The 12,684-nt window shown below is 40.5% G+C and overlaps 1 protein-coding gene across 4 annotated transcripts in view; it reads left to right on the top strand.

The window, feature by feature from the left end:
* The window catches only part of PIGN (phosphatidylinositol glycan anchor biosynthesis class N), a 113,329-nt gene that overhangs the window by 26,906 nt on the left and 73,739 nt on the right, over positions 1-12,684 (top strand). For all 4 annotated transcript variants that reach the window (XR_014316808.1, XM_082752275.1, XM_082752276.1 and 1 more), the window contains 4 exons: positions 1,134-1,258; positions 2,804-2,934; positions 7,250-7,366; positions 11,161-11,201. Coding sequence is in view for 3 of the 4 variants with exons in the window: in XM_082752275.1 (XP_082608401.1) it covers positions 1,134-1,258; positions 2,804-2,934; positions 7,250-7,366; positions 11,161-11,201 (414 nt within the window). In the remaining variant the exon portion in view is untranslated. The remainder of the gene's footprint in view (positions 1-1,133; positions 1,259-2,803; positions 2,935-7,249; positions 7,367-11,160; positions 11,202-12,684) is intronic.

The raw sequence follows: 12,684 nt of genomic DNA, 5'->3' as shown, positions 1-12,684 counted from the left end.
TATAAAAATAATTATACTGCTTTCAAAACAATGCAACCAGATATTTTTTTTCTCTTGTACCTTCATTTAAAACATGTCTGGGCTTGGGTAAGACTATTTTTTTGTTTGGAGAGGAGCTGATGTTTGGATATCAGTCTGTGGCTAGGCTATATTCAGGGGGAAAAAGGGTGGAATCGAGTACTGTCTTGGTATCCTGACACAGCTTACTATGGTGCTCTTGCTGCCAGCTTGGTTTTCTTCTTGGTGCAATGATTTTAGTTTACCCAAGGTGTGAGCTTTAGTTTTAGCAGCTCCACCACCATCACAGGTATGTGGTAGGTTGCTTTTCCCTTTGGCGACAGAAATTTTTTTTGTCTACCAGCATTTGCCCTAGGCTCCTGTGTGAAATTCAGAGACACTTTTCTCTGTTCCTGTTACTGAAAGGTCCCCTGGATGCTCTTTGAACTGAAACCTTACCCAACCTTGTTTCCTTGGGCTGTTCTGTTTCTAGGGGGATCATGCTGAAATAGCTGTCTGCCTGCATTTTGCATTGCTGTAGTGTGGCTGGTCTAAATCTCGATAGCCATGTCAAGACTCATACAGTCTCAGGGGGAAAATCCCCCCCTGGCATCTGCCTCGGGGATGCTTAAGTAGGACATGTGCAAGGCAGATGTATGTTCTGTAGCGCTTGTATTTGCAAAGCGTGTCTTGTTTTGTTCTGTTTTAATTTGGTTCCTGCAAATGAGTTGTAGCTTGGTATCTCAGTCCTGCAGGATCTGCTTCCAAAGCAGCAGCAGTATTGAGAACTTCACTTCCAGCTTAAAAATCAGTAGAAATAGGAAGCTGTAAGCGGAGCTCAGGAGTGGTGCGTAGTTGCGTACATGTAAGAAGCAAAGAAGGGTTGATAGAGTCATTGGTATGCCTCCCTAATGGGAACTAGAAAAAAATAAAATAAAATTAAGGGTTGCCTGTCCTAAATAAGCTGAAACCTTGGACTGACTACATTGATGGTAGTAAGTAAATTGGGAAGCAGTTTTTTCTTCATAACTACTGGTATTTTGATGCAAAACCAGCTGCATTTTAGTTTTAATAGGCTTCCTGTCATTGTTGTCCATTCTTCTCAGATTAATATCTTAATGGCTTATTCCATACAGAGCTTCTTTAATTCTTCAAGAAGTAATCAAACATTGTTCTCTGCGCTAAATGAAGAAAAAGTGGTCCTGTTCATGCATTTGCTAGGCATAGACACGAATGGACATGCTCATCGGCCAAACTCAAGGTAATTGGAGAGGTTAAATATATCTTTCTTATTAATGTTGAGTGCATACAGTAACTCTTTTTCTTGACCTTGCTCTTTATCAAGCCCCAAACAAGACTTGCAGTCCTGGGGGTTTCTACAATAGGCCATGTATGTCACCATGATTACTTATGCTCTGAATTTTGAGAGGTTTCTTTTTTTAAGGTCTTCTCTATAGAAGTTTTTTTAATTATTATTATTGTTGGTTTTTTTTTGCTATATATATACCTTATGCTTGGTTCTAATTCTCTACTCAGATCTGTTTGTTGTTTTTTTTTTTTTTTAGCAGGTCCTCTAATTCAGTTTATACATGATCTAGAGGATCTGTAGGGACCTGCATTTTCACATGTAAAATGTAAACAGTTTTTTTGGATTCTGCATGGCTGAAAGTTTGTAAGACTGGTTCTGCAGAAAAAAGTAAGATCAAAAATATTGATGCTGCAATTTGTCAGCCATCCTTTAGCTTTCCTAGGATGCTTGAATGAAGAGTTTAGATTATTAACAGTATTCATCGTCAATTCACCTTGAAGTAGGGTATTTGAGAGATTTGTTTTTGTTTAGTCAAATGTTTTGTATATAGGATTTTATATTTTTTCTTTTCTCCTGATCCTTGCATACTTGCAAAATCCTTGTTCTGATTTTCTGCGTCATTCCAAAGCTTATGTTTGTTGTATGTCTCACTTTCTTTTCTATTTTGATGTTTTCAAATTGACTTTAGCAACAGCAACAAATAGAAAATTGGTTGGCCAACATTTAATCTTTGTCACTGTCTCTAAAAAATGCATGATTTTTTTGGTTTAGCCTCTGACTCAAACTCTGGGATCTGTGCTGATATACGAATAGTCTCAAAGCAGTTCCTGCGTTGTGAGGTCTTAGTTACTAGTGTAAAATAACTTCTGAAACTTCTAATTTAATGTGTTTGAATTTTCCAGAATTCTTTATTATGATTCTTAATTTGTAGAATCACAGAGCGGTTTGGGTTGGAAAGCACCTTAAAGACCACCTGATTCCAACCCCATGGGCAGGGACACCTCCCACCAGCCCAGGCTGCCCACAGCCCCATCCAGCCTGGCCTTGAGCACCTCCAGGGATGGGGCAGCCACAGCTCCTCTGGGCAGCCTGTGCTAGGGCCTCACCACCCTCAGAGTGAAGAATTTCTTCCTTATATCTAAACTAAACCTACTCTTTTCTGGTTTAACCCCCCCCCCCCCCTTGTCCTGTCACTACACTCCCTGGTAAATTTGCTTCATTACTGTGGGTAATAAGCTGTCCACCATCAAGGACCGGTTAGATTTGCAACACAAATAAAAAGCCATTGAGACTGTAGTTCAAGGGACTTTCAAACTGCAATGTGGCAGTTCAGTATCTCACATTACACTTAACAGAGGGGGAGTTTTACATCTAGAATGTCTTTTGTTACCTTGAGGTTCTGTGAGGAATAAAGTTGGGCATAATTACTGTGGATAACTTGCTTTATACCAAATGCAAAAGCTACCTTGAATCTAATAACTTTTTTTTTTCCTCCAGGGAGTACAAGGAGAATATTAGAAAAGTTGATGAGGGTGTGAAAGAAATTGCTTCGATGCTTGAAAGCTTCTATGGAAATGATGGAAAAACTGCATTTATCTTAACTTCTGACCATGGAATGACAGATTGGGGTGAGCATTTTTAAATGTTGGCAGTCAGCTGAGTTAATGAGTGGGAGTGGGGTGTGGAATATACATCTGGAGTGGGATTAGAGCACTGTCCTGTTAGAAGCTTTGGAGCTTCTGCTTTGATCTGATAAATATTGCTTGTGTATGAACCCCAGGTGAATTAGGAAATGGTTAATGGGGGCTGCAGGGGCCCTCATCAGTCCTGTGACAGCTGGGTTGCAGATCTGAACAGAACAGACAAAAAAAAAAAAAAGGAAAGGTGGGGAGCCTGACTGGGAGCTGGTGACCAAGTTTTCTGGGGTGGCCTGTCTTCCCACTTGTGCTGTTAGGTACAGCAGGAAGGATGGGACTGCTGCGTGATCTTCTAGAAGAGGCTGGTTCTGGAGAGTAGGAGGAGCAGCTGTGAGGACAGGAGAGCGAGGCAGGTGGCCAGCCAGGCTGGTACTCACAGGGGGCACTTGTGGAGGGCACAACCATAGCTGCTGAAGGACTGGGGGCAATTCTGGTGTAACAAGACTTAAGGCAGATGAGGAGGGTTTCCTGTGGTCCTTTAGACAATTCTTTTTCCTTTTTGTCTTTTTTTTTTTTTTCCTCCAATAATTTTAAGAACATTCCTGTCCTTGCATGCTCCCAACTGAAGTGATAGGTCTGTCTTAATACACTGTGTGTGCTCATAGCTATTAATTGTGACACTTCTGAGTCAAGGTGTGGTCATGCCAAAATTCAGCATCTTACTGTGTGTGAAATCCTGCACTTTTCTAACGGATGCTACGCAAGCTTTCTGTTATCAGAGACGACAAAAGTGTTCATATCTATTCGAAATCAGCCGAATTGCCATCTGCTCATTTGCAAAATGGTCTGCTTGGAATATTATTTATTGCTGAGCTGGCTGCCACTTAAAATAAAATTTAAGTTTGATTTTTTTGTTGTTTAAAGTAGTAATTTTTAATATATGTGTATGCAGGTGTCTGTATATATAGAGAGAGATATTGTATGATATTTATGATCAAAGGGACCTCAGGAGATCTAACCACCTACTCAAAGCAGGCTCAGTTTTGGGATCAGACGAGGCTGCTTGGGCTTTATACATCAGGGCCTTGAAATCCTCGAAGGCTGGAGCCTGCACAGCCCCTTTGAGCAGCCTTTTCCATTCCTTGGCTGCCCTTATGGAAGGAAGGAATACACATCCATTACCTGCAGTCTGACCACTCTCTGTTTCAACTCATGCCTATTTTCTCTCATCCTTCTGTCACATAGCGCAGCGTAGACCTGGTTCCATCTTCCTGCACTTACCAGCACTGCAGTACAAGCAGGCCAAGTACAAGTTCATGTCCCACCACACACACACACACCCCTCAAAAAAAATAAAAAAATCTTGTCCAGGTTAAACAAATCCCAGCGCCTCAGCCTCTCCTTGCAAGGCATATGCTCTTCTGACCAGTTTGGTGGCCTCTCACTGAACATGTTCTAGAGGGGGGCCATGAAGATGATCAGAGGTCTGAAGCACCTCTCCTATGAAGAAAGGGCTGAAAGAGCTGGGGCTGTGCAACCTAAAGAAGAGCAGTCTGTGGGGTGACCTTATTGCAGCTTTTCAATACTTCCTACAGAGTTTTCAGTGCTTATTAGAGGGGACTCGAAGTTGGAGAGCAACTCTTTGCTCTGTCAGATAATAACAGGACAAGGGGGAATGGTTTTAAGCTGTAAGAGGGGAGATTTAGATTGGGTTTTAGGAAGAAATTCTTCACTCAGAGGGTGGTGAGGCCCTGGCCCAGGCTGCCCAGAGGAGCTGTGGGTGCCCCATCCCTGGAGATGCTCAAGGCCAGGCTGGATGGGGCTTTGGGCAGGCTGGGCTGGTGGGAGGTGTCCCTGCCCATGGCAGGGGGCTGGAACTGGATGCTCTTTAAGGTCCTTTCCAACACAAACCACTCTGTGATTCGTTCCAGTTGGTTGATGTCTTTCCTGTTCTGGAGGGTCCAAAATTGGATGCAATGCCTAGAGGCTGCCTCAGAAGCCCTTAGTGGGGGAGAATAATCCCTTGCTTGGATCTATTCCCTGGTAACCCAGCCCAGGGTGCTGTCGGCCTTCCTTGCTGCAAGAGCATGCCACTGTCTCATCAGCAGCTTGCTGTCTGCAGAGTGTCCTGTGTACTCTTCAGCAGGTGTGTGAATATAAAATGAATGCCATATTAAGGTATTCAGAGGCCTGTCTTTCATCTGCATCAGCCTGGATTAGTTTTTTAGTTAGTACATGTTTTTGATTCAATAGCTGAAAACAGGTCAGGTTTGCTGTTAGTTTGGAAGAGCAGGTAGTCTTGTTAATAAAATGTATTTATATATATATATTCTGAGGTGTTCTCATTATGTACTGGAACCTTTGAAGGGGGAATGAAAGGTGACAGGAGTAAGACTTCAGGCTTTGAGAACTACAGGTCTGCCACAGTCCTCTGTCATTCCCTCCTGTCAGAAGTGAAAGCTTGATCTTCAGCCAGGCGTGTCAGTGACTTTAGAGCTGACTTGAGTGAATACAAGAGCAAACCTAAAGAAGAGGCAGGGGCCCATCGTCAGCCTTCTGAAGGCTACTGCAGTGGGTTTTCATTCAGGCTTGTGGTATCCACAAGTGCTACAGTCTTTCAGTGACTATTTGCAGAACGGGGTGGGCACCAGATTTATTTAAATAATTAAGACGTTTGGGAGGATTTCCAGCTGTTGTTAGCAAAGGCTGATAACAATCACTTGCTTTCTTAGTCTGACTCCGTGATTTTGCTTTAAGCTGACCTCAGAGGGGATTCCTGACTGCTAACACAGGCAGTCCCACACCGACCCTCATCACAGCCTCTTGTTCCTGCTGCCCTCCTGGCAAACATACCACTGTGCTGGACAGCACAGAAACCTAAACCAGCAGCACAATCTCCTTCCCTTACCCCTTTAAAAAAAAAAAAAAGTCTGTTTTGGGGGTGCTGGCAGGTGGTACAGGGAGTTGACGCAGCTGAAATAATTCATTAGTTCGGATTCGACTGAAACATGGTCCTGAAAACAGGAAGGGTGAGTATGGCTGCCTCGCTCAGCTACATCTGTCTTGCAGTGTTAATGGAGGCACACTCACTAAAATGCTGATGGAGCTGGTGGCTCAGATAAAATGAAAGCTCACCAAAACCTGTACTTCCCTCCTGTGATACAAGGAAATAGCTGATGCATGGAGGAAGTGTGACCTCCATCTGTTCTTTTCCCAAACTCTGTGAGGAGGAATACTTGCTGCTGTTGAGCCCAGAGAATGCCTTCCAAGGGATTTCTGTACGTCTGAAATCTTATTTGCAGACCAGTGTGGCTGTTTAAAGAAAGCAGAGCTGGCTTTTCAGTTCTGCCGTAGCAATTGCACAGGCAACCTCAGTGCTATTCCCAAATTTATATCAAATTGTTTTTTACTTTAAAAAAAAAATCGTCTCTTGAAGCAATGCATTTTTCTCTGTCCTCTTGAATGATTAAAATATACATACAGAGGGGGTGTGTGTCCACACACACACACAAATAAAACATATAGTCTTGTAGCATGTGCCGTGCCCAGCATAGTTTGTATAACCATCTCATTACCTTTGAGACTGGTTTATGTCACTGCTGTGGCACCTCACCTGCTGAATCCAATGGCCAAAGTTTCTTTCAAGCTTGTGTGGTTTCTGCTTCAGTGCAGCTGTGTTGAGATGTTGTAGTTTGTTTTCTCCTTTGGGTAACTGGTATGTTAATCTTTAGGAAATTAAATTTCTCAGGGAAGGACGTGCTATTTCATCAGTTCTTGAAGTGTGCTACCAGGCTTTAAAACCTTAAAAATGAACTCACATCACTGGGAAAGGATGGCAGATGCTATGTATCTTGTCCCTTGTTTTTGAAACTGAAGTTTAATCCTTATTTGAGTACCACAGAGATCAGTTCTGTGTGATTTCTAGGCACATAGCTAACTAACTGCTCTAATCAACCAGCTCTGGTTTCCATGGAGCACTCAGGGACAGGCACATGCAACAGGATTTGAACACTTGTGAACAGGTGACTTTCTGTACCTTAAGACTTTTGAACACTTTGGCTTTAGTTTCTGTATTAACAGTTTTGTGTTTTTTTTTTTTTTTTTTTTTTTTTTTTTTTCATATACAGCATTTTATTTGTATAGGCTTGACCTGAATGATACCAGTTTCCCAATTTAATTCAACCTTGAGTTTTGATCCTGTAACAATCTTAGCATAAATTCAATAATAAAAACTGTGTGTGTGAACATTTATTTATTACACTGTGCATGTTGAAGCTTAGGTTGTTTTTGGTTTGGTGTATTTTAGGTTCCCATGGAGCCGGCCATCCCTCAGAGACTTTAACACCCCTGATTGTTTGGGGTGCTGGAGTGAATTATCCACAGAAAGTCACATCCCAGTTCTTTGAAGACAATTTTTTGAAAGGTATGTAAAATACGAAACTTAAGTGTGAGGTTTTAGTGGAAAGGGCAGTGTTCAGCAGTTACATCTGTTAAGCTTCACTGAATTCTCTTCCATTACAGTAAATGTGACTTGCTTTGTGAGAGAAAGTGTAGAAAGAAAAGGTGACAGACGTACATGTGGAGGATATAGCAAAACTGGATAGATAATATCAGAGTCATTTCTTCCCGAGTCATGGAACTGAGGACTTTCTCTTTGCGTACAGAAGACTATTAACACTCTTAAAACTTAGTTACGGAGGAGACTTGCTTCTTCAGAAGACTCCTAGAGGTTAAAAGTTATTTGTACAGAAACATAAATTGACAGGTCCGAAGACCTCTTTCTAGCTCCACCGTAGAATCCTGGGAACTTGCCTGGAGCATCTTATCTCACATTCATCCTTGTGGCTTTTGAGGAAATACAAACAGTCTTTCTCAATGAATAACTGTGACTATTTTACTGTTAATTTTCCCATTTGTAACTTATCTAAGGGAAGTAAACACTGCTATTTAAAAAATAAATAAATAATAATAATAAATATTTCAAAGTGGTTTATTGAAATTTCCTTGGGATTTGCAAATCAGATGTGATTAACTGCATAAGCTCTTCCTTTTTCATGTGTTTGACTTCTGTAGCCTGCTCTGTTTCTTAAGATGCCTTGAATCTCTCATGGTGTTGCTTGGGATCAAATATTTTATTGGATGGTTTGTCAAGCTGCATTAGAGAAGAGAAAATGGGCAAAAATGACTTCAGACTTGGGGTTTTAACCCCACCTTGCTCTTGAGAAGGTATTTTGTAACAGATTAAACAAGACTTGTCCAGCGTAGGCCGTGTACATGTTGTGCTCATTACTCCCTGCTATAAAATTACAGCATGTCAGATCAAATTGAAAATTAGTTGTACAATAAACAATGGGAAAAAATGAAAACAACAGAGTTTGGTGTCTGGTGGCTGATCTGCTAGACTTTTAAGGACACTTAGTGTCTTTGTTTATCCATAATAGATGATTTTTGCAGCTGTTGCAGTTTTGATTTTTAACAGCTTTAGTACCAGCATTTGATTTCAAGTAATGATGAAAATGGTGTGAGAGCACTTCAAAGAAGATGACTGTTGAGCTGACATCTAGGTACACGATGGAAAAAGGGGGTTGGCTGCTACCAGTTAGGATGTGTTTATTTCCTTAAAGGAGGAAATGTCTGCACCCTGCTCTGCCTGCTTCATGTTTTCCTTGTAGTGGTGTTTGTTTTTTGTTGGTGGTGGTGGTGTATATATATGTTTATATATATATATATATATATATGTATTATTTTTTTTAAAGCCCTTCATTCCAGGCTTGTTCTGCAGCTTTCCAGCTGAAAATCACAGTGCTGTTTGGCTTAGGCACTGGTTACAGGTTCTTAATTGTCAGGAATAATCTCTCTTTGAGTTCTAAGTGTCTTTGAATATATTGAGAGTTGTAATCTCTATTGGAGTAATAACTATCCTCTAAAAAGTGAATACGCTCTCTGTGGTAATATGTTACATTCTGGCAGTGTGTAACAGCTTCCAGTAGGCTTATGTAGTCTAAAAGAAAAGAAAAAATTGTTGAAATGGAACTTGACACTTTCTCAGGTCAGTACAGTTCAGCTACTCCATTAAGTTACAAACCCATACGTTTTCATAAAACTGAGATATGCAAGAAAAAAATGATTAAAATAATTTTTTTGAAGAGTTCTCTGAATTTGCCTTTCCTGCTCCATAGAAAAGAAGCTGAAAGCTTGAAACACAAAAACAGCAAGGGCAGCATCTAGGTCTGCCACGTCTCATTCCCAGGAGTGCAACCCAGGCTGGCCAGTCTGGGAGATGCCCTGTTCCTCGGGAACACTTGAATTCAGTGTCTTACAGTGCCTGGTCCAAGGCATATGGCTCAAATTATTCTCTTCTTGAAAATATATAGACAAGGGAAGCAGAGATGTAAAAGTTTCTGGGTTTGCTAGAAGCTTCTCCAGCAGAGCTATGGTTTCTTCCTTCCCTAGACACGTTGTATGTGTATAGACTGTTTTTCTACATTTTTGATTGGGAAACGTCATTTAGAAGAGAAAAAAACATTGCTTTTATATAATAAAAATCTAGGTGAGAATCTGTCTCTAGAAATATAAACCCGCTTCCTGCTCTGGGAAGCAAAAGGAAACTAACTTGCTCATTTTGGTGCAAGTTTAATACAGGATTCCTGATAAATACTGATAATCCTGCCCTGTGTTGCTATGGGAACTCATTGCAACTATTTCTTACTGCTGTTAAGCTGCGTGGCTGCTGTTCAGGGTGCTCTGAGCACATAAATAACAGTGAACTTGCAGTCGGGTCCCTGAAGCTTGCAGTGATACGAGCTAATTGCTGGAAATAAGCGTGGCACAGGCAATACTCAAAGTAGGGACGTTTGGGTCTGGTGCTGACAGGGTGTATTGAAGGACACGAAAAGGATGCAGTCCGGGATTTGAATGCCTATTGTTGCTTGGGAAAATAACAAGGCTGGGCCAGAACTGGGAAATATGGTTTACCAGCACTCTTAACAAACCCTGTTTCTGCTGCCCTTAAACTTTGATTCATTTAAACCCAGAGGATGACTGTAGACAAGGTGCTGATGTTGGGAGGGGTGTAAGCGAGGCAGCTGCGATTCTGAGATGCTGGGCAGAGCCCTGCCGGCATCTGTGCTGCTTCTGTGGTGTCGTTTGGGCAAACAGCATTAGCAGGGCAGCAACTGCTCCACTTAGCTTTGCGTGTTCACTTGGGAAAGGTGACTGTGTCCCTGTGGCTGACGTTAAGTTGGGTTCCCCAGCTGAGGAAAAGTGGCTCTGAATTCTTTACTGCTGTAATCAAGGTCTGCTCTACGTACATAGGTGACAACATTTTAAGTACTCTGTCTGCAAGCCAGTTTCAGCCCCTACCATTTTTTCCTGTGTATCAGATTTATTTTTTTTTAAAGCTTGAGTTACCAAAATTGTGGGGTTTGTTGTTTGTTTGTTTTTCTTTCTCATATTATTGCTGTAGGTATTGGGTAAGCTAATTTAAACGCTAGGAAAAGGCATGAAAGAAAAGCCTTAACTTTGTTTTGAAATAGCTCTCTACCCCCAGTGAAAACAGCAAATTTCCTCTTCATTTCCTTAGAGGTTAATGGAGAGCAGGAAAATGCTGTTTTCAACCAGCTTTTTGTATGATGCACCATAGCTTCAGGGGTTTGTCTCCGTCTCCATTGTAGTTGTTCTGATTACTAAATTGTTGAACTTTTCCCTTGAGCTTGCTTTTAGCTAGTATTGCATATGGCACACATGAAGTATGATTGTACCACTCTGTACCGGTACATTAGAAACCTTTGGATAACCTTAAAAAAAAAAAAAAAAAAAAAAAAAAGGCACTTGAAGAGATTTAAACAGTCCTCCTAAACCTGAGTTTGACTCTTTTAGTTGGTACAGAAGGTAACACATCACTTTCTGTGCTGTACTGAAAAAAAAAAAAAAAAAATAAGGCTTGGACTTTATTCAACTGATCTGGGTCACAATTGCAGGCAGCAATTTATCCTGGTGGATAAAAGGAAATGTGAACTGAAATGAATGCATTTTATTGTTTCTGCCTGTTGTGTTCCATCCATAACCTCTCCTAAGCTAGCATCCTAAAGCCAAATTAGAGTTTTCTTTAGTAACAACACTGTTCAGAAAATGCCAACAAGACATTAAATGTCATTTGAATTATCCCTTTCAAGTCTATTTAGACTATTTGTTCATGTGCTCTGTTATTTCTTGCAGAGTGGAAACTGGAGAACCTGAAGAGGCTGGATGTCAATCAGGTATCAAACATACCTAATTTCAGAACTTGTAAGCTTTCAAATGGAGTTTTGTGTGATTTAAACTAATTGAGGGAACTTGAATGAATTTTCTCCCCATTTTTAATTGCGATAATATGCCTTTTTAGAAGGAGTGCAGTACAATATGTCAGGTATTCCTTGCAAGCTCAGTGTCAGTTATCTGAATGTAACTTGAATAGCATCTGTTTTCAGAGTGGGATTTGGTTTTGCAAGCTTTTAGAAATAGCTTGTGATGTCTTCCTTCAGCTTCGTGCTTTTTAAAATATTTTGGATCTGAGCTATTGCCTCAGGAAGGTGCCTATGGATATTGCCTATGGAAGGTGCTCAGCTAAACACAAGAAAGCATAGTCTGATGGCCACGCTTCCCAAGCTAGCAAGCATCTGCATACTTTTGGCTACATTTAAGTTAACCAGCTTCATGTTTAGTGTTGTTTTTCAGAGCTATTTTGATGTCTGTATTTTTGTCACTTTTTTCAGAAGTTGCTATCACTTATGAATCAAAACCAATTCTTACTCTACCGTTGAGCTGTTTTTTTTAACAAAGTTTGTAGTTATGGCCCAGCCATTTGGCTCTTTAGACAAATATGTAGCGTTGCACTGTAAAGGAAGAAGAAAAGGACAACTTAACCCTTGATACTAAAACAGCCAAGCTTTTATAAATCAAGGAGATAATGTACATCTGTGCACTGGCAACTTGATTCTTCCTTTATCCCATCCTGTGAAACCCAATGTACGAATAAGACTCCAAACATGATAAAACAATGGAAAGAAACTTTTACTGGAAGGTTAAAGTTGGAAAAGCTTTGGATAAGCTGCTTTCAGCAAAACCCTAGTATGAAATTAGAGCTGGATTTCTGCTTATATTATACTGCATACTCTCTGACTACAAACAAATAATGTTTTGGAGTCTGCATCTGCACAGTAAACATAAGGCTGCAGCAGTGCCTTTGATTTCAGCATAGTTTCTTCAGATTTATGGTGAAGAGAAAAAAAAAATTTTGGTGTATAGTTATATACTAAAGAAAAATATAAACCTAGTGAAAATCCACTGTTTCTCATCATAAGCAGAAGGTAATGGTAACTTGTTTTCTGAGAAGCCTCGATGTAGATATAGGGACCTTCTTGAGGGTTAAGGGCTGAGTGGGCACAAGAAAAAATATAGAGCCTCTGTGAAGGGGAGAAGTTGAGTAATCCTCACTTTGAAAATCTGGGAGGAGGAGCATTTTGAAAAGCAAAAATTTGGTGTATTGCTTAAAGCTGTAAATACGACATGAGTGCTTTCTGTGGTATAAGTTGTCATAAAGCAGTATGCTTCTGAGTGCAGTGAAGAAGGTACTGAATTCCCGTGAATAAATACCTTTTTTATTTTGCCTTTTAAACTAAATATATAGTCTTGAAACTTTATCAGTAGGGAGGCTCAATGTTTTGTGATGACTACAAGAAACAGTAAACAAAATATTATGAA

The sequence above is a fragment of the Aythya marila genome (assembly GCF_965140915.1).
Source record: "Aythya marila genome assembly, chromosome: 2".
NCBI lineage: Eukaryota > Metazoa > Chordata > Aves > Anseriformes > Anatidae > Aythya > Aythya marila.
This window is presented reverse-complemented; position numbering and strand designations above follow the sequence as displayed.